This window comes from Capra hircus, chromosome 11, assembly GCF_001704415.2.
Source record: "Capra hircus breed San Clemente chromosome 11, ASM170441v1, whole genome shotgun sequence".
NCBI classification, from domain to species: domain Eukaryota; kingdom Metazoa; phylum Chordata; class Mammalia; order Artiodactyla; family Bovidae; genus Capra; species Capra hircus.
This window is the reverse complement of record NC_030818.1, coordinates 29,814,894-29,840,333: the sequence shown is the minus strand read 5'-3', so window position 1 is coordinate 29,840,333 and position 25,440 is coordinate 29,814,894. Positions and strand designations below refer to the sequence as shown.

Sequence of the window (25,440 nt, the reverse complement as noted above, 5' to 3'; positions counted from 1 at the left end):
AAATCACTGCAGATGGTGATTGCAGCCATGAAATTAAAAGACGCTTACTCCTTGGAAGAAAAGTTATGACCAACCTAGATAGCATATTCAAAAGCAGAGACATTACTTTGCCCACTAAGGTCCATCTAGTCAAGGCTATAGTTTTTCCAGAAGTCATGTATGGATGTGAGAGTTGGACTGTGAAGAAGGCTGAGCACTGAAGAACTGATGCTTTTGAACTGTGGTGTTGGAGAAGACTCTTGAGAGTCCCTTGGACTTCAAGGAGATCCAACCAGTCCATTCTGAAGGAGATCAGCCCTGGGATTTCTTTGGAAGGAATGATGCTGAAGCTGAAACTCCAGTACTTTGGCCACCTTATGTGAAGAGTTGACTCATTGGAAAAGACTTTGATGCTGGGAGGGACTGGGGGCAGGAGGAGAAGGGAACGACAGAGGATGAAATGGCTGGATGGCATCAGTGACTCGATGGACGTGAGTCTGAGTGAACTCCGGGGGTTGGTGATGGACAGGGAGGCCTGGCGTGCTGCAGTTCATGGGGTTGCAAAGAATCGGACATGACTGAGCGACTGAACTGAACTGAACTGAACTTGGTGTTGTACATCCTATGTGTTCAGACAAATGTATAATAACATGAATCCATATACATACTGAGTAGTTTCACTGCCCTGAAAATTATCTGTGCTCTGCCTATTCATCCCCTCCTCCTCCCTAACCCCTGGCAACCACTAATTTTCTTACCATCCCCACAGTTGTAACTTTCCCAGAAATGCCATAACGTTGCAATCATACAAGTGTGTAGCCTTTTCATATTGGCTTTTTTCATATAGTAATGTACATTTAAGGTGCCAACAAAGGTCCGTCTAGTCAAGGCTATGGTTTTTCCAGTAGTCCCGTATGGATGTGAGAGCTGGACCATAAAGAAACCTGAGCATGGAAGAATTGATGCTTTTGAACTGTGGTGTTGGCGAAGACTCTTGAGAGTCCCCTGGGCTGCAAGGAGATTCAACCAGCCCATCCTAAAGGAAATCAGTCCTAAATATTCATTGGAAGGATTGATGCTGAAGCTGAAAATCCAATACTTTGGCCATCTGATGTGAAGAACTGACTCATCTGACAGAAATGCTGGGAAAGATTGAAGGCGGGAGGAGAAGGGGATGACAGAGGATGAGATAGTTGGATGGCATCACCAACTCAATGGACATGAGTGTGAGTAAGCTCCGGGAGTTGGTAATGGACAGGGAAGACTGGCATGCTGCAGTCTATGGGGTCACAAAGAGTCGGACACAACTGAGCGAGTGAACTGAACTAAAATGATGGTTCCTCTATGTCTTTTCACAACTTGATAGCTCATTTCTTTTTAGTGCTGACTAATATTCCACTGGGCTTCCCAGGTGGCACAGTGGTAAAGAATTCACCTACCAATGCAGGAGACACAGATGTGAGTTCAATCCCTGGGCCAGGAAGATTACCTGGAGAAGGAAATGGCAACACACTCCAGTATTCTTGTCTGAAAAATTCCATGGACAGAAGAGCCTGGTGGGCTACAGTCCATGGGGTCACAAAGAGTCAGGCACAACTGAGAACACACACACACACATTACCTGGATATACCACAGTTTATTTATGCACTCATCTACTTAAGGATATCTTGATTGCTTCCAAGTGTTGTCAATTATGAGTAAAGATGCTATAAACATCTGTGTGCAGGTTTTTGTGTGGAGGTAAGTTTTCTTTTCTTCTTTTTTTTTTAACTTTATTTTAATTTACAATACTGTATTGGTTTTGCCATACATTGACATGAATCCACCACAGGTGTACATGCGTTTCCCAAACATGAACCCCCTCCCACCTCCCTCCCCATAACATCTCTCTGCGTCATCCCCATGCACCAGCCCCAAGCATGCTGTATCCTGCGTCAGACATAGACTGGCGATTCGATTCTTACATGATAGTATACATGTTACAATGCCATTCTCCCATATCATCCCACCCTCTCCCTCTCCCTCTTGAGTCCAAAAGTCCATTATACACACCTGTGTCTTTTTTGCTGTCTTGCATACAGGGTTGTCATTGCCATCTTTCTAAATTCTATATATATGTGTTAGTATACTGTATTGGTATTTTTCTTTCTGGCTTACTTCACTCTGTATAATCGGCTCCAGTTTCATCCATCTCATCAGAACTGATTCAAATGAATTCTTTTTAACGGCTGAGTAATACTCCATTGTGTATATGTACCACAGCTTTCTTATCCATTCATCTGCTGATGGACATCTAGGTTTTTTCCATGTCCTAGCTAGTATAAACAGTGCTGCGATGAACATTGGGGTACATGTGTCTCTTTCAATTCTGGTTTCCTCGGTGTGTATGCCCAGCAGTGGGATTGCTGGGTCATAAGGTAGTTCTATTTGCAATTTTTTAAGGAATCTCCACACTGTTCTCCAAAGTGGCTGTACTAGTTTGCATTCCCACCAACAGTGTAGGAGGGTTCCCTTTTCTCCACACCCTCTCCAGCATTTATTGCTTGCAGATTTTTGGATCGCAGCCATTCTGACTGGTGTGAAGTGGTACCTCATTGTGGTTTTGATTTGCATTTCTCTAATAATGAGTGATGTTGAGCATCTTTTCATGTGTTTGTTAGCCATCCATATGTCTTCTTTGGAGAAGTGTCTATTTAGTTCTTTGGCCCATTTTTTGATTGGGTCGTTTATTTTTCTGGAATTGAGCTGCATAAGTTGCTTGTATATTTTTGAGATTAGCTGTTTCTCAGTTGCTTCATTTGCTATTATGGAGGTAAGTTTTCAGTTCCCTTGGGTAGATGCTGAAGAGTGTGATTGCTGGATCACACTCTTATATAGTAAGAATATAGTTAGTTTTGTAAGAAATTGCCAAAGTGAAAGTGTTAGTCACTTAGTTGTGTTGACTCTTCTGTGACCCCAAGGACGACAGACCACCAGGCTCCTCTGTCCATGAAATTCTCCAGGCAGGAATACTGGAGAAGGTTGCCATTCCCTTCTCCAGGGTATCTTCCTGACCCAGGCCTGGGTCCCCTGCGTTGCAGGCAGATTCTTTACTGTCTGAGACACCACGGAAGATCACCTGCCATAGTCTTTCAAGGAAGCTGTACCCATTTGCATTCCCATCAGCAATGAATAAGAGCTCCTGTTGCTCCATATGCTCCCGAGTGTTTGGTGTTGACAGTGTTCTGCATTTTGGTCATTCTCATAGGTGTGTGCTGGGTTTCCTTATCTTTTCAGTTTTTACCCTTGTCCATCTCTCCACCCCCATCATTCCTTATAATTACTAATCTTTTCAGAAAGAGCAATGGAGTTTGAGAGTTGAGCAGTAGGTGGCACAAGCTAAGCAACATCAGACACATGATAGAGGGAAAGACTGAGAAAGGACTGGCTCAAGTCACATGGGAGCCCTGGGAAGAGGAGTAATCTGGCACTCCTTCAAGCCAATATTCTTTAAATAGCTGAGGGCAGAGAAAAATTCATTTTCTATTAATATAAAATGTATAGCTCTTTATGGTTAAAATAAAGAATTTATTACATGCACTGAATATAACAATATTTCCACTTATTTGGAATTATCTTCATTTTACATTTTTTGTACCACTTATAACTTGAACAGCAGCATAGAGTTAAATTACAGCCACAAAAATCTTGTTCAAAATAGTTACAAGTTTTATTTATATATATATATATATATATACACACACACACACACACATATATAGTTTATATGTCACAAAAACAGTTCTAAATTTTCTGAAATTCTTATTCTTTCTTCATTTTTCTTTTGGGAATTTCTGAGCCCAACAACCACAACCTCCTGTAAGACATGTCCATGGCTTTATTTATTTATTTATTTGGCTGCAGGAAATAAGTTGCAGCATGCAGGATCTTCAGTTGCAGTATGCGAACTAATAGTTGTGGCATTCGGGATCTAGTTCCCTGACCAGGGATTGAACCTGAGCCCTCTGCTTTGGGAGTACGGAATCTTAGCCCCTAGACCAGGAAAGTCCCTCCATGGTTTTAAAATGTAGAAAATAATCATCTGTCCCCAAAAATTGTATTAGAAATTTGGGGTAGAATTCCAAACTCAAACCCTCCCCCAACTTCTTCTGGCTGGCTTACCTGAGGGAGTAGGCATACTTACATTCTGTCCCAATGAGAACCCCAGAATGATTTCATTAGTAAGCAGGAAATGTCCAGCTTAAAGCTTGAGTCAAGGTTGGGTGGAGGCCAAGAGACCTAAGTGAGGCCTCTGGCTTTTCCAATCCCAAATCTAAGTTCTGTGACTTCCTCAAGTGTGCCAGAAGAGAGAAGAGTAAGAGTGAGGGTAATAAAAAGACTCAAGTTCTTAGGTATTAATAGCCAAGCTGCAGAAGTCCACATATTTGACCAGGTGCCAGGATGACACTGGACTGCCAGACCCATGAACTCGGGAATCAAGTGGGGAAAGGAGGAGGATCAGGCCTCCTGAGGAGAGAAGTCCATCTTCACTCCTCCACTCCCACCCCACCTCTTGATTTGCTTACAACATGGCTTCCCTGCTGCTGCTGCTAACTTGCTTCAGTCGTGTCCAACTCTGTGTGACCCCAAAGATGGCAGCCCACCAGGATGCGCTGTCCCTGGGATTCTCCAGGCAAGAACACTGGAGTGGGTTGCCATTGCCTTCTCCAATGGCTTCTCTAGTAGCTCAAAATCTGCCTAGGTTTAGAAGTCCTGGGTTTGATCCCTGGGTCAGGAAGATCCCCTGGAAAAGGGAATGGCAACCCACTCCAGTATTCTTACCTGGAGAATTCCATGGACAGAAGAGCCTGGCAGGCTACAGTCCATGGGGTCACAAAGAGTCTGACATGACCGAGTGACTAACACACTGGAGAGAATATGTGTACAACAGCCTGCTGCTCCTGTGGTTCAGTTCAGTTCAGTCGCTCAGTCGTGTCCGACTCTTGGCGACCCCATGAATCCCAGCACTCCAAGCCTCCCTGTCCATCACCAACTCCCGGAGTTCACTCAGACTTGCGTTCATCGAGTCAGTGATGCCATCCAGCCATCTCATCCTCGTTTGTCCCCTTCTTCTCCTGCCCCCAACCCCTCCCAGCATCAAAGTCTTTTCCAATGAGTTAACTCTTCGCATGAGGTGTCCAAAGTACTGGAGTTTCAGCTTTAGCATCATTCCTTCCAAAGAAATCCCAGGGTTGATCTCCTTCAGAATGGACTGGTTGGATCTCCTTGCAGTCCAAGGGACTCTCAAGAGTCTTCTCCAACACCACAGTTCAAAAGCATCAATTCTTCAGTGCTCAGCCTTCTTCACAGTCCAACTCTCACATCCACACATGACTACTGGAAAAACCATAGCCTTGACTGGATGGACCTTAGTCGACAAAGTAATGTGTCTGCTTTTGAATATGCTGCCTAGCTTGGTCATAACTTTTCTTCCAAGGAGTAAGCATCTTTTAATTTCATGGCTGCAATCATCATCTGCAGTGATTTTGGAGCCCCCCAAAATAAAGTCTGACATTGTTTCCACTGTTTCTCCATCTATTTCCTATGAAGTGACGGGACTGGATGCCATGATCTTTGTTTTCTGAATGTTGAGCTTTAAGCCAACTTTTTCACTCTCCTCTTTTACTTTCATCAAGAGGCTTTGTAGTTCCTCTTCACTTTCTGCCATAAGGGTGGTGTCATCTGCATATCTGAGATTATTGATATTTCTCCCGGAAATCTTGATTCCAGCTTGTGCTTCTTCCAGTTCAGCGTTTCTCATGATGTACTCTGCATAGAAGTTAAATAAGCAGGGTGACAATATACAGCCTTGACGTACTCCTTTTCCTGTATGGAACCAGTCTGTTGTTCCATGTCCAGTTCTAACTGTTGCTTCCTGACCTGCATACAGATTTCTCAAGAGGCATGTTAGGTGGTCTGGTATTCTCATCTCTTTCAGAATTTTCCACAGTTTACTGTGATCCACACAGTCAAAGGCTTTGGTGTAGTCAATAAAGCAGAAATAGATGTTTTTCTGGGAACTCTCTTGCTTTTTCAATGATCCAGCGGATGTCGGCAATCTGATCTCTGGTTCCTCTGCCTTTTCTAAAACCAGCTTGAACATCAGGGAGTTCACGGTTCATGTACTGCTGAAGCCTGGCTTGGAGAATTTTGAGCATTACTTTACTAGCATGTGAGATGAGTGCAATTGTGCAGTAGTTTGAGCATTCTTTGGCATTGCCTTTCTTTGAGATTGGAATGAAAACTGATCTTTTCCAGTCCTGTGGCCACTGCTGAGTTTTCCAAATTTGCTGGCATATTGAGTGCAGCACTTTCACAGCATCATCTTTCAGGAATTCCATCACCTCCACTAGCTATGTTTGTAGTGATGCTTTCTAAGGCCCACTTGACTTCACATTCCAGGATGTCTGGCTCTAGGTGAGTGATCACACCATAGATGATTATCCGGGTCATGAAGATCTTTTTTGTACAGTTCTTCTGTGTATTCTTGCCACCTCTTCTTAATATCTTCTGCTTCTGTTAGGTCCATACCATTTCTGTCCTTTATCGAGCCCATCTTTGCATGAAATGTTCCCTTGGTATCTCTAATTTTCTTGAAGAGATCTCTAGTCTCTCCCATTCTGTTGTTTTCCTCTATTTCTTTGCATTGATCACTGAAGAAGGCTTTCTTATCTCTTCTTGCTATTCTCCAGAACTCTGCATTCAGATGCTTATATCTTTCCTTTTCTCCTTGGCTTTCGCTTATGAAAAAGCAGGCATTAGGAGTTATACAGAAGGAAAGCATCTTTCAATGTCACCTTTCTTTCCTCTAGAAAGTGTCCCCAGTCTCTGACCAGACTAGTCACTTCTTCCATATAGAACATCTAATAGGAGGGTAGATTGAGACAGAAGCTTAGATGGACGATTCCTCCTTCATGAGCTCCGGCAGAAATGCAAGGGGAGATACTGACCAACATGCCACATACCCCATTATTCTCTATTTAACAACAGGCCTTAATAATCAAACCTCTGTTCAGTCAGGATTGTCCAACTAGGACAGACCAGCAGCTCCCTCAGTTGTTACCACTTCTCCTCACTGTAACTTCCTGGGGCCAATGAAATGCACAGTTAAATTAGTCCTCCTAAAATGAATTAAAACAGGTCATTAATCAATTTAACTTCAAGACTGTTCTGCACCCTAGACTAAATATTCACTCCCTAGTTTATTTCTCATCTGAAACTATGACTAATAATATTGCCCCAAACTGGTCAACAGAGATTACTCTTACAAGTCCAAATAAAACAACAAAGAATGGTTGCTCAGAGGTTAAAGCATCTGCCTCCAATGCGGGAGAACCAGGTTCGATCCCTGGGTTGGGAAGATCCCCTGGAGAAGGAAATGGCAACCCACTCCAGTATTCTTGCCTGGAGAATCCCATGGACTGAGGAGCCTGGTGGGCTGCAGTCCACAGGGTCACAAAGAGTCGGACACGACTGAGTGACTTTACTTACTTACTTACTTACTCCCCATTATTAAATTACTACAGAAATTCAAGTCCAAAATGAACTACTCTTCCTATAGTAAGTTAAATTCAGACGACCATAAAGTTTGACTTCTCTCTGGTCTCCAGATCTTTTCAGTCTCTGTCAGAAGATTCTCCCTCAAATGCCTTGGAATTTGGGTTCCTTCAGCAGCCACTGCACCCTGAGCCTTCTTCCATTACATGGGTGTAGCACCTTCAGTAATATCAAAACTGAAGTAATCCACCTGAAACTGTTGTATCCCATAAATGTAAAAGCAAATGTGACTCCAGCAGTAACAATATCTTGCAAACAAAATATTCCTAGAACCCAGTATATAGATCCGTGTTGCTGTTGCCTATCAGAGACTGCGGCAGACTAAGTATTATCTGGGAGAAGGGGAATAATGTAAACGGAAACAACAAATGGAGAATATCATTTTGTTTTTTGCCATGCCAAGATGCCTATTAGAACATGTCAGTTTTCCAACTACTATATGTGAATTTAAATTCAGCTCGGATACATTTCCCATCAGGAGGTTAACTGTGACATAGAACCTAATTGCTTTTAATAAGGTCAGAGCTGACTTTCTACATAGTGTCTTTCTCCTGCTTCCAAAAAGGTATCCACATCTCCTCCATCCAGCTGACCACCTCTGAAGCTTCAGGGGAAATTCTGATTGGCCTAAGAGTAATCCTCTCATGCTTGCCAGAGATTAACTCAAGAGTGGGCACAGGGCCCAACTGGGTACAGATCCATGAGGAGGTTTACAGTGGCAGCATCTTCAATGTCTACTAGATCACACCCAAATCTTCCTTATGTCTCTTGAGATCCTTCCCATGTTTTGAACACTTCTATTTCCATTTCCCTTGGAGTCTGGTACTTCTGGCCTGGAAGCCCACGTTAAATTGAGCCTGGTCTCAGTTGAGTGACATAGCTTCCCTTTCCATGGTGAATGCAGCACCACACATTTAATAATAGACAACCCTATAATCCATGCTTATAGCCTCATAGCAGATCTTCTCTGGGTATTTGTCCATCTCCAGTAGGATCTCAAATAATTTTAAACTTTATGACACAGCTGCTACCACTATACCCTGCTCTAGAACTCCTTAGGTCTATTAACCTTGCTTCCAAGATCTTCTTTCCTGAAATGTGTCTTAGCTGGATCACTCTCAACAAATTCCTGAATCTGAAGCTTCTATGGATGCTTGTAGAGGCCATAATCTCAGGATCATAGAGGCTCTCATATATCCTCTGGTACATGCTCCTCTACAACCATCTTCATGTTTCAAATTCTCTAGTCCTTGAGTAACTTGTGCTACATCATGTATTCAGTTCAGTTCAGTCGCTCAGTCATGTCCAACTCTTTGCAACCCCATGAATCGCAGCTCGCCAGGCCTCCCTGTCCATCACCATCTCCTGGAGTTCACTCAGACTCACATCCATTGAGTCCGTGATGCCATCCAGCCATCTCATCCCGGGTCGTCCCCTTCTCCTCCTGCCCCCAATCTCTCCCAGCATCAGAGTCTTTTCCAATGAGTCAACTCTTTGCATGAGGTGTCCAAAGTACTGGAGCTTCAGCTTCAGCATCATTCCTTCCAAAGAAATCCCAGGGTTGATCTCCTTCAGAATGGACTGGTTGGATCTCCTTGCAGTCCAAGGGACTCTCAAGAGTCTTCTCCAACACCACAGTTCAAACACATCAATTCTTCGGCCCTCAGCCTTCTTCACAGTCCAACTCTCACATCCATACATGACCACAGGGAAAACCAGAGCCTTGACTAGATGGACCTTAGTCAGCAAAGTAATGTCTCTGCTTTTGAATATACTATCTAGGTTGTATTACTTACTGCTATTTCTATTTCCACCTATGTTCCATTTCTTTCCATAATTCCTACTCCTTTCAGGGAGGCCTAAGTGAATTTTTGAATTTTAACATACTAAGTGAAAGTTAAAGTCGCTCATTTGTGTCCGACTCTTTGCGACCCCATGGACTATAGAGTCTATGGAATTATCTAGGCCAGAATACTGGAGTGGGTAGCCTTTCCCTTCTCCAGGGGAATCTTCCCAACCCAGGGATAGAACCCAGGTCTCTCACATTGCAGGTGGATTCTTAACCAGCTGGGCCACAAGGGAAGCCCAACATACCACTTAAATGAGTCCAATTTTTCAATAACACAGATAAAACGCCAGCTGCAGTCTTTTGTTTCTTCCCCTCCCACTTCCCTTCCTCCCTCTTTCTAGGTCCATGCATTTGTTTCCTGACATATTCCATAAACTGCCTCTTCAGAGGCTCCCATAGTGAAAGAATATTCTGCATCTGCCACAAGATCCTCAGTCCAAACACTGCTTGAGTGGAAACAGCCTAAATAGGTCTCCTGACATCAGTTTCAACCCATGCCTGATCTCTACTGATTGTTGCTTTGCCTCTTTCCTTTTGGTGTTGTCTTCCTTGTTCTTTTAAAATATTTTCCTAATACCATTTTCTAGTCATATTTCCTTATAACAAGAGCCATAACTGCTGCTGCTGCTGCTAAGTAGCGTCAGTCGTGTCCGACTCTGTGTGACCCCATAGATGGAAGCCCACCAGGCTCCGCTGCCCCTGGGATTCTCCAGGCAAGAACACTGGAGTGGGTTGCCATTTCCTTCTCCAGTGCATGAAAGTGAAAAGTGAAAGTGAAGTCACTCAGTCGTGTCCGACTCTTAGCGACCCCATGGACTGCAGCCTACCAGGCTCCTCCGTCCATGGGATTTGCCAGGCAAGAGTACTGGAGTGGGGTGCCATTGCCTTCTCCAAGCCATACCTGCTTCCCTACATATAATGTCTGTGTAATCTTGAAACTCATCAAGGAATGCATGAAATAACATCAGTATCAACAGCAGTGACAAGAATGGCTAATAGTTTATCGAGCTCCTACTGCATGCTGAGCACTCTTCTCAGCATTTTATAATCGTCACAACAATCCCATGAAATGAGGACTATTATCACCCCCATATTACTGACATAGAAACTGAAGCATAGAGAGGTTAAGTAACTTGGCCAAGGTCAGAGAGCCAGCAGGTAGCAGAGCTCTGTCACTGTCTTTCATTTACATCTGCCCACAGTTCAGTCACCTACCAGTCCTTCCATAATATAACACCGTTTTATTGTTTGGCCTAGTCTTTTCTCAATACTTCAAAATTGGGTTCTCCTTTTCAAAGCAAAAAAATAAAAAGATTTACAGTGGTCTATCACAGCCCATCCTAAATCTTGAACATAATTTCTTTTGATAGCGCTATGTCTCTATTATTCCACAGGGAAAGGTATTAAAGTTAGATTCTATAATTTTTTTTACAGATAACCTCTGTTATGAGGATCATTTGATTGCATGCTTACCAGGTTTTCCCACATATACACTGAATTTAAATTCTTAGTTCCAAGTTAATCTTCACTTACTAATTGATAAAAAATTATCTGAGCATGTACTAAAGAATGACTTTTTGCAGCTTAGTGAGATAAGTCATTCATACTCTAACAAGGATATTTTAAACAGAGCTGGTTATTCCTTCAGGAAAACCATATTCAGATCAAACTAATTTCCTAAATGACATAAAAGGAATGAGCAGCTTTCAGGTGTCTTATATAACTGACTTGAGTACTGACGGCTTAAGACTAGATGATGGAATGACAGGGAAAGGGGAAGCTGAATCTTTGAAATGGTAAAAATTATCATTTAAAAATCACAGTAAATATCACCTGCCAGGTATTAAAATGATTAAAGGGCTTATTTTTTCCACACTCCTATTGTGATGTTTTATAAACAAATAATTTTAAGTACACAAACCTGTTAAGCACCAGTAATTAGTTGAGAGAAACAAATATTCTTGAAGAGCGAGCAAACCTGAGGGAACTCAGTCCTCTGAAATTATGATAAGTGTATACTGAAATAATTTGGAAGACTGCTACCCACCCCCCACCCCCACCCCCCAAATAAAAATCTCCTTTATGTTTTTCTGCTGTTTTCTCTCACATATACCTCCTATGGCAGCTAACTGACCGGATTATCTGCTAACACAGGTGGACCTGGCGATGGCTAAGACCATTTGGAATATTTTGTGTTTCACTGGAAGAATTAAAAGTCTATAATATCTGTGAACAGAAAGGGCACTGGACTGTCAGGCATTAACTTTGCTACTAAGTAGTTATGGGATTTGCTTCTGTCGCCTCATTTCTTTGAATTTTAGTTTCCTTATATAGCAAATACAAACATGAGAATTAAATCATCTCCAAGGCCTATTCTAACAACTCCCAAGTTTTAACTTAAGATGGCTTTAAACACTTTTTCACAAAGAAGTCTCTAACGTTTAACGCTTTTGTAAGATAAACTAAAAATATGTAGGAGCCAGAGATATGATAGGATAATATTTTTTAATATCTCCCAGTAGATATTCCATTATTGTTAATGGAACGCTTTCCTGCGTCCCATTCGCCATCATGGCTCCAAAAAAGGGAGCACAGTAGAAGTCATAACAAAAAATGAAGAGGATGTGGTACATGACGAAAGCTCTTGTCACAAGAATAAAAATAATCTCTTTTAAAAAACTTTTTAATTAAAATATGTATTTTACAATGTCATGTTAGAAAAATCCATCTCATAGCCCTAAGCGATCATGGAAAGAAGAAAGGGGGACAGAAAGAGGTAATCAGACTCAGTGTGCTTACTTCCTGTCCCTTCTCAATGTGGAAACTAGAGTTGGCAGTATATAGTTGAAATATTCAGAGATATGGGGAAATCCAAGAAAAATGGGGTAATGGTTTGCTTCTCTGGGCATGCCTGTGAGAGGCTGAGTCTGCTAGGATCTCTGCTTTCAGCTTAATGGCATGTTCCACATGACATAGGGAGAAAAATGCAACATCGGTGAAGGGAGGTGGCTCAGTAGATGAGCTTGAAGCAAAGTTTCTGGCTCATCAAGGCCTAAATGGGATATTCTGGGAAACCAGAAGTTCCCACATGTTTCAGTGAGAAGATGGAATGGCATCATGAGAATCAGTGGACCTGCGGAGGCCTGGGTTCAGGACAGAAGTTGCAGTGTATAAGGCAAATGGTTCAGTGTGGAAGCAGCACAACTTCTCGAAAGGACAGAGGGAGCAGTTCTATCTCTGAGGCTAGCAGTTCTGCTTTTGGACTACACCAGACGCTCCACAAGTAAAGGACAACACAAGGACTGGCATGCGTGGCTCAGGGCTTTTCCTTGATGTCCTGCTGACCTTCCCATACCACAGGCTTCTACCAGCCCACTAGTTACTGTGTGAATTAGAAAAAGGCACTATCAAGGCATTTTACTTCCACCTATCAGAAAATTGTCATAATATACTGGTTTTGTTAAAATAAGGCATCTTACTGCCACATGGCCAGAGAACTATCATTCCAAGTTTATTAATTACAACTTGGAAATCTAGGATATTGAAGATGCGACATTCCGTCTATGTACACTTTACACAAAATCCCTCAACTCCCATGTATATCTTGGATGACAGGGAAGTGGGGAAATCTGTAAGATTCAGTACTTACCTATAAAAGAAAAGGGATAACATGGGGACTCAAGAAGGATAAGCTACAGAGAATAAGCTATGTTTTCTCTGTACATCTGAATTAACTAAATCAACTACCATAAAAAAATACAAACTATGTCCCATATTTTGCAATTTATTTTATTTTTTGCTATCTCCCATAGTACCTTACATAGCAATACATACACAGAAGAAACCAATGAATGCATGCTGGAAAAAAGTAAAGTTTTAGAAAAAATAAAGAGTTATGGATCCACTTATAATATGTACAATAGCGTGTAGTTTTCCTTTTTTCCTGCTACATTTATTTGAACCAAATATAAAACTGTACCCATTTGTACCTTGCTAACCACCATAAACATTTGTAGTTCTTCATTGTAAGCCTCCCTCCTCGATATTTTTCTTGAGAAGGAAACTTAGATCGAAGTTTCTCCATTGTCAGGACCAAAGAGAGCTCATCCCAAAATCAGAGAATGTTTTAAAATTAAAAACAGTATTATGTAATTCAAAGTAAATTCTTATTGAAAGGGAGGGAACCCTGAAAGCTAGAAACGTAAAGTATTTTGCCCAGAGGCATACATCAAGTCAGAGACTCAAACACCCGACACAACAGTGGTTCTCACTGTTCCTCTCCGCTCCCAAAACACACACTACCCGGCTCTTACCCCTGCTTCTCTTATTGTACTTTGTAACCACTTAGTCATCCATCTCAAACCTAAGATAGAGCACCTGGTCAAACGGAAATGAGAAAGAAATCACCTAGGATCGAAAATCAGGTAAATTGCTAGTTTTACCATTTCCATAAGGTGATAAACAAAAGAGAGCCAAAGAACCGAGAAAGGATACTTTTTCAGTCATCACAACAGCAGCGAGGGAATTAAAACACGTTTTCCCTGGGGAGAGATTATCTCGAGGGGACCAGATACAGACACAAAAGATAATTCCCCTTGGGGCTTTTCTTTTCCTCTGAGTTTCTGAGATCTAAAAAAAAATAAAATTAAAACGTGTATCACATAAACAATCACCACCTCAACACATTTACTTCTCTTTTCTCACCTATTATTTCCCCAAACGTTATAGAGACCGCGTCTTCAATAAGTAAACTGACCAAAGGTCTATTCCCTATTGATCACAATCTTTTCAAGATTTAGATGACTCCTTTTAGACTACAAGTAGGAACCGACTTCTAACTTCGGTTCCCGAGCTCAAAGCTCGGTACAGTGGATCTTCAAGGTTTAGCAAATACCCTCAGCTGAACTAAAGGGTACAGAATCTCTAGCGCTCCCTACAGCTCAGAGTTTGAACCTACCTACCACAAAAAAACCCCAGTTATCAAAGATTGGCTACCTCGCTCTACTTTTCTTTTCCGCTTAAAAAATCGGATGGGGGCGGGAGCGGGGAGAGGTTGAAACGGCGAACCGAAGGATTAATCACTTCTCCCCATTACATCAGCAGCCCCCGCCCTTTCCTCCGAGCACCTCCTCTCCTAGAATCGTCGCTACGCACTAGCGCTCTCTTCATCCACCCCCCGCTCTATTATATGCCCTGATACCTCCCCATTATCACCCGCCCCACCACACTCCCCCTCTCCTCCTTCCCCCACCTCCTTAGCGGGGGAGGGAGGAAACCCGAGAGAGGAAACAGGGCGTTGAAGGAAGGGACTTGGCGATAAGAGCAGAGGTCCCATTGGCCCAAAGGTTGTATGAGCGCCTCCCGTTGGCTCCTTGGTCGGAATCCCCGCCCCTCTTCTTCCCCGCCCATTTGCCCCTCCCCCCGCCGCTCCACGGCCCTCCCCCGCGCCCCTGGCCAGCCCCGCGGCGGGGAGGGACCGACTGGGCGAGTGGTGGCTCCGGCGGTGTCAATGGCTCCTCCTGCCACGGAGCAGCAGCAGAAGCAGCGGCGACGGGGCTGAAGAGGAGGAGGAGGAAAGGCTCCTTTAAGGAGGAGGAACGACGACGCCTCTTTTTCCCCCTATCTCCTCCCTTCACACTCATTTCCCCTTCGCCGAGGAGAGAAGGGGGGGAGGAGAGAGAAGAGGCCGAAGAAAGAGAGAAAAAATTCCTCTCAGAAATCTCTTTCAGGGGGTGTGGGGGGGAGGAAGAGGAAAAAAAAAAAGAGCCGGGCGCCCCCTGCTCCCTCCCTCCCTTCTCTCCCTCTCTTCTCCTCCTTCTCCCTTCCTCACCCGCCCGCCCACTCCCCCCGCCGCCGGAGACGCCGCTCGGGAGTCGGCGGGACCAGGGTCTGTGTCCTCAGCCGCCGACGCCGCGCTTCGCCTCAGGATCCCCAGGCGGGCGGACGCCCTTTCTTTCTTTCTCTCGCTCTGCCCGTCTTTCTGTCTCCGTCCCTCGCGGCCGCCCCGCCCGGCGGCCTCGGCCTTGCCCGTGCGTCAGGCCCGCCCGCCTGGCCTCGCTCGGTCTCTGTCTGTCTCCGTGGGCCTTTCTCTTGACTCGGGGTCCCGCTCGCCCCTCCGCCCTTACCATCTCCCCTTCCCCTCGCCCCCTTTCCTTCCTCCCCCCTCTCCCCACCCCCTTCTCCCGCCCCGGAGCTCGCGGTGCGTGTGCGTGTGTGTGTGTGTGTGTGTGTCCCTCCGCCAACGCCGCCACCTCAGCCCGGCAAATGAACTCCGTCCGAGCCGCCAACCGGAGACCCAGGCGAGTGTCGCGGCCGCGCCCGGTGCAGCAACAGCAGCAGCAGCCCCCGCAGCAGCCGCCGCCGCAGCCGCCCCAGCAGCAGCCGCCGCAGCAGCAGCCTCCGCCGCCGCCGCAGCAGCAGCAGCAACAGCCTCCGCCGCCGCCACCGCCGCCTCCGCCGCTGCCCCAGGAGCGGAACAACGCCGGCGAGCGGGGTAAGGCCGCGCTCCTTGCCCGCCGCCCGCCGGCTCGGGCGCCCGGCCGGCGGGACCCGCGGGGAGGGAGGCCGGGGCGGGCGGGGGCGGCTTGTGCGCCTGGGGGGTGGGAGAAGGGAGGCAGAGCGGAGGCGGGTCCCCCGGTGCCGCAGTGTCAGCTCAGCCCGGGCCCCGGCCGGCAGGAAAAGCCGCGGCTTCCCGACTCGCCTGGGCTCTTAGCTCAGGCCGCGCTTTGTTTGGTTTCGGGGGCTCGACACCCTCTCCCCCCGACCCATCCCTCTGTTTTTCGAGCTCGCTTACGGACCCCGCAGGAGTATGTTGGTGGGTGGGGGGAAGGCGAAGGGTGGGATCTCTCCTTTTTCGGCTGCCTTCCACGGTTTGGTCTCCTGTTTCTAATGGAAGATGGGGGGGACAACTGGGAGTGATCGGGTGGTTAGGGCTGGCTGGGGAACTTGTTTTTCCCCCTTTTCTGTGTTAGCCTCCCCCTTCCTGTGGAGGAGGGGAGAGGGGGAGTTGGAGTGGTCGGTGGTGTTGGCCGGGGAACTTGTTTCCCCCGCCCCCCCCCCAACCCCAGTCACGGGGTAGGGGGAGCGGCGACTCTTCTCCCAACCTCATAATGTTTGCTGCGCAGTTTGGCTTTAGTTACAGAACCCCTGGGAAGGACCCGTTAAATTAAGACCTTTAAATAAATAAATATAGAATCCATCGGCCATTTCCAGCCCCCTCCCTCGCGTGAGGTGCAGTTACCCTTCCGCTCTATCGACTCCCCTCTCGCTTGTCCTCCCCTAACATACCCCCACGCCACCATGCTGCCCCTCCGTCTCCCAGTGGGATTTGAACGCCCCTTCCTTAGAACTGGCCCCTTGTGGGAGAGAGTGCGTGTGTTTGTGCCTGTGTGTGTTGTGTCCAGGGCCTAGTGAAATGTGTCATTTGGACCCAACTGTGCAGCTCTGTCTGGTAACCACCATTGTCTAAGGGCTGAGGCTCCCGGGGGTTGGATTCTTGCTTTAGCAAAATTAATGTTCAGTTCTACTTTGATGATGTTATTTGGGGAGGTTTCGGAGATGGGGTGTTGCACCTTGATCTCCAAATTTAACTATTCTGTTTATTAATCAGCTACTCTCAGTGGAGGTGGAGGTCAATACCATATTTATGTGTACGGTTGTTGTTTTAAGGAGGAGGGGAATTGTTAGGAGACATTTTGCGTGTTTTCGTTGGCGGATTAAGGTTAATTTTACGTGCGTTGGTTGTCACACCTCCTTTGGCTGAGGGAATTAAGATTAAATGCCTTTTGAAAATTATACATTCTTTCCTTAAAAATTGTTTCTTTGTTGTGCATGATCAAAATACCGAACAAATGAAAGAGGGAGATGATAATTGAAAAATAGTTTAAACGGTTTTCACTGGTTACTGTTACAGAAGTCCCTGTGAAGCTATACGTTGCTTGAAAGAAAGTGATCTTTCAAGCCAGTTAGAGGTCTTGTGCTACATTACTGGTAAATGTGTTTTAATACTTCTTTGATACATTTACAGGGTTTTTTTGTTAATTAAAAGTACAGTTTCATCATTTCCTTTTGTATTTGCATATCAGGGTTCTCCTGTGTTTCATTCAAATAATAGTCAAGTCTCAGAATTGACACTATATGTAATACAGTTGACTAATTTTTTTTTTTAAGCAATGGCGTTGGGTTGAAATTCTAGGGTAATAAGGATTCTATTGCTAGAAGTAAGCTTTTTCAAGATGTACTGATTTGTTAATTACATTAACAGTGAATCAGGCTCTTTCAGCCAAACTTAGTCTGATTGTGTATTTTTAAATGTTAATTCTGAGTCTTTTCATTTGTGTGTATTTTCAACTTAGTTGAGGTAGTTATATTTGATCACTTTTCTTAATTTGTTTAAAATTATTAGCTACTGAAGTCTATTTCCTTTTGAAGTAAGAGTGACTTGGTCACATGCCAGAGTGTCATTTTTCTTTTCATTGATATCCATAAACTGACTAAGATGTTCATGAATCAGAATTTCAGTATGTACCCAACCAAATGGTAAATCAGATTCACTGTAGAATTGTTGTTGCTTTGCTGCTGCTAGTAGAAACTGTTCTATGTTGGCACAGAGAGGAAAAGAAGTGCTGATTAGCCTTCAGGGAAAATGCTATGGGTCTTTTTGGAGGGCAAATAAATGGCCTTAAGATGAATTAAAAGACTAAAATTAGAAAAAGTTTGCTAGTGTTATGTAAAAAATAGTAATTCTTTGAAAATTGGCATTTTTAATTAATTTTAAATGTACAGTTTGCATAATGATCAGAAGCTAGCCGAGAAGAATACTCTTAACAGTTTTACAAAGTATGCAAAGTGTCACTATTTCTGGTTTGGATAGGAAAGGTTTGGTTGTTGTTGGTTTGAAAATGTACCAGGTTTCATAATTTTGAACAAGGTAATTAAGGAACCTACAGCTAAGCTTATGCATAGGCCCGTTTTAGTTTTTGCCAACTTTTAATGGATATGTAACTCTTGAATTAGAATTTTGGATAGTTACATAATAGTGGATCAGAGAGCTTTCAGAGTAGGGAACTGAAGTGAGACTCACTGTTTTAAGACAAGTTAACTCAATCTGTATATAAAATCACTTATTTCATGTAAAGAGTGGACTTAGGCTTCTGAGTGGTAGTAAGTTATAGGAAAGTATTTTTTTCAAGCAAAAATTCTGTTGGAACTGGTTTTTAGTTGCTTCTTTGCCCACAGGTTAATTAGTCTTAAAAATTTCCTTGATACCTCCTTTTAAAATGTATATATGTTTGAGTGTTGTAATGGCCAGTGTTTGAAAAAGAGAGAAACAAACCATATGGAGTGAAATCTTATGAGGACTTTTTAAAGGCAGGAGATTTGCTTACACCCCAAATGGGAAATAATCAGCCTGGGTGTTCCATGGAATGCTGTCTTCTCGCATGTTATCTGAAACGGTCTGCTGTCTAAAGATGGAATACAAATCATTAGCATTTTTAGGCTTTTATTTTAAATCTTGGGTTTAGGATTTCACATACCACTTTTAGCTAGTAGAAAATAATCTGTGTTCCACATAGGAATCCTTTGATAATATATTCCAGCTTCAGTGAAACTGAAAGTATGTGGGGTTGGATTTTATATATTTTCTTTTAAAATCCTGAATGAGTTTTTGCAACTTGTTCTGCTGAATTTATCATGAAATCTGTTTGGCAGTCTTGTTTTAGAAATATATGAGGAACGCTTACACATCTGCAGACGTGCTATGTATTCTGAGCATTTTTAGGTTTTAGTTGAAATTGATTACTTTGATTAGGTATTAAATGCACATGATTTAAAATTCAAAAGTCTCTTTCCTACAACTGCCTTCAGCTCCCAAATTTTCCTACCTGGAATCAACCTATTGATTACTCTGTTACTAGTTTCTCATTTATTATGTTTTAATAAAAGATGGAGTGCGACTTCTGAAAATCTTGATATGAAAGTTTTGAAAAATAAGTGTAATTTCCTAGTTATTGGCAAATTCATTAAGTTGAAATGTTGAAATTTTAACTGGGTTATATATAGTTCAAGAATTTAATGAATTATAACAGTATATTAATGGATTTTGCTATTTCTAGTCTGAAATAATCATATAGAGTAAAAATGTAATCAGTCTCTATATAATCTCCTATTTGTGAGATTAAAATCTCACCTATGATCCTGGATTTATAGTTGTTGCCTTTTTTTTCTTTTATGTGAGCTTTTAAAATAATTTGGTGTATATATAGTATTACATAAAATATTCCTTAGTGGCTGCATATTCTGTGGAGCAGTCAGGAAGCTCTTTAGTGTTCTAGTCATGCGTCCTAGTTACACTTTTCTGTGGAGTTGTCCTAGCCCATTATATTTTACCTGTCGGTTCTCCCTACTACTTACAGAATAAGGAATTTCTGCAATCTTTCCAGATAGAAGAATTCTGGACAAGGAATCTGATTTTTCCTCTTTTAGGAATTAAGTACCATGAGTCACTGCCCTTCCATCTTGTGGCTAACCCTTCGAAATATTTACATCCGTAAGAGGAATGCCACTTAGCGTGTGTGGAGATGGGTGGGAGGGGGGGTGCGGTACTGTTTTCTCAGCACTTAAAAATTATTTGAGGAATAGAAATGCAATAGTGACAATACTGAAGTTAGAGTTCTGCTGGTAAGGCCTAAGGCCTGTCCCTATACAGCTTGCCTTTTTTTTTTTTTTTTTTTTTTTAAACTGGAAATTCTGGCAAACCCAAGGAAAGGCTAACCAGCTTGAAGACCTATCAGGTAAGGCAGGAATGACCAGTAGATCTGACCTGTTAGTGAGAATCCCTGAACTTAAATTTGGCAGAATTCAAAGCTAGTGAGTATTTTCTGTCTTTTCCTCTGTTTATTTTAATTTTGGAAGTAATTTATAATAATAAGTTATTTCACCTTGAGGTCTCTTACTGTCTTAACTGTTCTCTTTTTTATTCCTAACAAGTTACTCGTGTTTTGTGTCTTACCTTGTCCCATTGGTCTCTGAAGGGTTATTCTGTTTTAGACCTTCCATTTCTCAAGTTTATCAGTCATTGAAAGTGCATTCTTGTCTTCCAGAAAACTGGTTATGTGAGGTTGTAAGCAGAGTACTCCAAATTGTAGTTGTTATCCTCTGGAAGCAAATTTATAAAGGCGTAAAATATAAGGGATGAGACGATTGGAGATAGTATGTTGGGAAGAGCTCAGAGTTAGAGCTAACTAGAGGTAGGTGCTAAACTTAGCCACACCACTAATGAGCTGTGTGTGTGACATGGGGCAAGAAGTGTAACCACTCTGAGCCTTACTCTGTTATCTTTAAAATTGGGATGGTAACACTTGTCTGACAGTAATTTAAAGATATGAGATAGTGAAGTACCTAGTGTATAGTAGATGCTCAATAAATAGCAGCTCTTTTAAATACTAAAAATAATAGTATGGCACAGAAGTAGCCACTTATAAACCTAAACTGAAGAAATAAAGTGTGTATGAGTCACCAGAGAGTTTCTGACATATCCCAAAATGCAGCCCAGGTGACGCGGCGTAACCTCAGAGAGACTGACTTGGAATTGTAGATCAGCAATCTTATACCTAATGAGTTGAAATAGTCTTTGAAAAAAGAATAACAGAAGAAATGGGTATTTGGAGTAATAAACATGACTGTTTCTTAAGTACTAGAGTCTGTGCCAGATACTCTTCTTATATACTATCCCTCTTAGCAATTCTGTACGATGACTGTGACACAGCAGTGATCATACTTAGTAAGTAGCAGAGAATTTCAAAAATGATTTATATATCCTAGTCTCCATCAGAAGGAGATACTGAAATACATTTGACTGAGTATCTTCATCACCTCCAGAGAAAAGAATCTCCTAACCCTTGCAGCACATCGGTCTCCTGTCCTATCCTACCTATCTGATCGAAGGCTGATATAGTTGTACGATGCCAGTGATAGTTAAATCATTTGGTTTCACATTTCTAAGTAGCTTTCTGATCATAATTTTACCTCATGTTTCCAGATGAGATTGCAGTGATTGGCCTGCATGTTTTTCCAGTTTGTTGATGAGATCACTAAGCAGTTATTGTACAAAGAAGGTTAGATTTCCCTTGAATTACTCATAAGTTATGAATAAAGGGTATTAAGTCATTTTTTAGCTCATAGTTATAGACTGGACTATTTCAGAAAGGAAAAAAATGTGAGTTAAATTAGACTTCAGTAGGAATTTTGGCAGATTTATAGACTAAGTACTCTTTTCTCACCATTATTTGGTGTCCTTACATGCATAACTTGATGTCTTTACATGCGTAGCTTGAGGTTTTTATATGTTTGGTTAATACATGTGCTTGAACTTAATCCTTAGAAAATAGAGAAATGAAACCAACTAACTTCCTTTATGTAATTTATTTTAATTGAAGGCAAATATTGAAAATATTTACTTTGAAAATGAATATGTTGTGTATTTTTTTATTTTAAAAGATGCGCAAGTAAGATAGTATGGTTAAAAGCAAACTTATATCATATCATGTAAGTTAGTTGCTTATTCTCTCAGGTTCTAAAAATCCAATTATCAAATGTTCTGCTTTTCTAGCAAATGGAAAATGGTATGACTGTGTTCAACAGAGGAGAAAACATTATTAAACACTGTCAACTGGAGGCTAAACCTTAAAACATTAATGGGACTTCCCTGGTGGCCCAGTGGTTAAAACTCTGTATTTTCAATGTAGGACGCATAGGTTCAGTCCCCGATCAGGGAAGTTCTGCATGTTGCATGCACTGTGTGGCCAAAAAAAAATTTTTTTTTAATGTATACTTTCACATCTCATTAGAGATGAGGTGCCATTCATCTTTTCTGTGAGGAAAGGCAACTTTTCTCAAAGTTTAGAAATAATTTGAGTAGTAGAAATGGGGTAAGAAACTGCTTTAAAATTATTTTTCTGGTAATGGTGGTAATCTAGCTTTCTTGTAGTGTACATTCCAATCCTCAGATGGTTGAGGTACTGCTGCTGCTAAGTCACTTCAGTCGTGTCCAACTCTGTTCGACCCATAGACGGTAGCCCACCAGGCTCCCCCGTCCCTGGGATTCTCCAGGCAAGAACACTGGAGTGGGTTGCCATTTCCTTCTCCAATGCATGAAAGTGAAAAGTGAAAGTGAAGGTCAGTCGTGTCCGACTCTTCATGACCCCATGGACTGCAGCCTACCAGGCTCCTCCGCCCATGGGATTTCCCAGGCAGGAGTACTGGAGTGGGGTGCCATTGCCTTCTCCGGATGGTTGAGTTGGGTTGTATCAATCTTTGACTGCTGAAAGTTTGTGAGGAACTATGTGAATTCAGCCTTTGGTGTTGGTTTCTTTAGTACGATGTGTTGCTGGCTGACTTGAATCAGTTTAGCCTTTGCTGACTTTACTTGAGTTTAGATAAGAGAACTCTTTTTGCACTCAAGTATTGATTTTGTATCTTGCATCCATACTATATAATTGTGTGTGTATGTATACATATGTATGTATGTGTAAGAACACAGGGCCTTATGAGGCTCTTAACATTTAGGAGTAAGCAAGTGGGGGAAAGGAAGGACATAGTCACCTATTGTAGCTTGAGGATTGGTTGGGTGTGTGTGTGTGTGTGTGTGTGTGTGTGTGTGTGTGTGTGTGTGTGTGTATGGGCTTCCCTGGTGGCAGCGTATGTTACTAGTAATTGATCTATATTTTTTTAAAAAGAAAATAAAATAAGAAGTGAGTAGAATTTAACAATGGCAAGTGGGAGTCATTCAAGTTTATATTGTGGTAGAGAAGATCAAAGAAGACTTGTTTAAATAAATGAGAATAGGTGAAGACAGTATATGTTGGAATTTAGTATTTTTGGCAAACTGTATGATAAAAGAAATTGTGGAATTGCTCATTTTTCTTCTTTATATAGAAGATTCTTACAGTTATTAGTTAGAAGTGGACACACAACTTTGAATCACTGTGTCATACACTGAAACTTATATAACACACCTGAAACTTACATAATAGTTGTACATCCACTGTGCCTCAATTTTTAAAAAGTTGTGTGTGTATGTGTCCTTAGACATGTCTGACTGTTTGTGGCTCCATGGACTGTAGCCCACCAGGCTCCTCTGTCCATGGAATTTTCCAAGCAAGAATACTGGAGTGGGTTGCCATTTCCTCTTTTAGGGGGTCTCCCAACCCCAGGATCGAACCTGTGTGTCTTGCATTGGCAGGTGGATTCTTTACCACTGTGCCACTTGGGAAGCCCCAGAAAGGTTGTGTGTGAGTGACTGATATCTTTTTAATCCTTTGAAATGGATTTGCAATTTGAAGAAACTGATTATTTGGTCAAATTTTGATACTTTAAGCCCAGTAAAATTGATAGGAGAAATAAGCAATTTGGAGAAAGACTTTGTAGGAAGGAGTGCTCTCTCACAGGCAAAATGAGCACATCAGAGGAGAGGGAGACTGGAAGTTTTTTTTCAAGAATCGCTTACGTTACATGTTTATTTTCCCTGATGAAGTACTTCTGAACCTTAGCTTTTTCTGAAGTTTTACTTTTTTTCCCCCAAAAGAATAATTTTGAGTTGGAGAAAAGAGAAAGAATTTGAGCAGGTACCAATGACATGTGTAAGTCATTTACATTAGCAGTGGTGATTTGGATTAGAAACTGTCTGTACATGAACAGAGGAGCCTGGTGGGCTACAGTCCATGGGGTCACAAAGAGTCGGACATGACTGAGCAACTGAACTGAGCAACTTGCATATGGATATGAATATATAACTTTATATAATCTGTATGTGTATGTACTATATATAAATATAACTACATTTAAATTGACATACAGTTTAAGTATTACAGTTAAGTTGTAGAAGTACAATTAGAAATTCTACAATTCAAGTTTTAGAAATAATTTTTATGAACTTTTTTTTTAACTTAAAGTTTTGGTGAAAGTATACAAGTACACAGAAATCACTGATACAGCTTGTTGCCTTTTTGCAAAATGAACATGTCTGTGTTATCAGTAATGCCTAGATCAAGAAATAAAATATTACCAACATCCTAGATGGGCAAAACTTCTATTTACTTTATAAGAAATGAAAGATAAAACAGCTTTAAGACAAATATGGATATGGCCCCTTATGTTGTTACAACAATTTATTTCAGATACTAGTGTTTTTCTTAAATCTTTAGATATTTTACTTGTGTAGCCTTTAACATAGAGAAAGCAGTGGCAACCCACTCCATTCTTGCCTGGAGAATCCCATGGACAGAGGAGCCTGGTGAGCTACAGTCCATGGTGTCACAAGAGTTGGACATGGCTGAGCAACTAACACACACACTTCCTTTAACAATCCAATGTTAGGAAGCTTACCCATCAACTTAATATGCTGAAGTTTTCCCCAAAGATCATTGTTGTTTCGTCGCTAAGTCATATCCATCTCTTTGAGACCCCTTCACTGTCTCCTGAAGTTTGATCAGATTCATGTCCATTGAGTTGGTAATGCCATCCAACCATCTCATCCTCTGTTGCCCGCTGCTCCTTCGCTCACTCTTTCCCAGCAACAGCAACTCTTTTCCAAAGAGTCGGGTCTTCCATCAGGTGGCCAGAGTGTTGGTGCTTCAGTGTCATTCCTTTTAGTGAATATTCCTTTAAGATTGACTGGTTTGATCTCCTTGCTCTCCAAGGGACTTGCCAGAGTCTTCTCCAGCATCATAGTTCAAAAGCATAAATTTTTCCGCCAAAGATCATAGGTTAGGTTATTTTGAGGAGAGGGGAAATCTTGTTTTTTATATTTAAGAATTTTTAAAACTAATGTGGAGCTTAATATGTGATTCTGAGTCTTCATTCCAAAAACTGTTGTTTCTCTTTACTACTGCCATAAATATTTTTGATTCTCCATTTCAGTTTGTAACTACTTTTTCTAACTACTGTTAGTAGTTCACACTGTTTCTAACTGCTTTTTTAAACTTGTCGTTTTAACTCCTGTGAAAATATTTTGATA

General features: G+C 42.2%; 1 protein-coding gene across 1 annotated transcript in view; it reads left to right on the top strand.

Annotated features, from left to right (window-relative positions):
* Window positions 14,868-25,440, top strand: part of FBXO11 (F-box protein 11) — a 110,535-nt gene continuing 99,962 nt past the window's right edge. Inside the window, exon 1 of the mRNA XM_018055205.1 lies at window positions 14,868-15,918. Within this exon, the coding sequence (XP_017910694.1) occupies window positions 15,690-15,918 (229 nt within the window). The 5' untranslated portion in view covers window positions 14,868-15,689. The remainder of the gene's footprint in view (window positions 15,919-25,440) is intronic.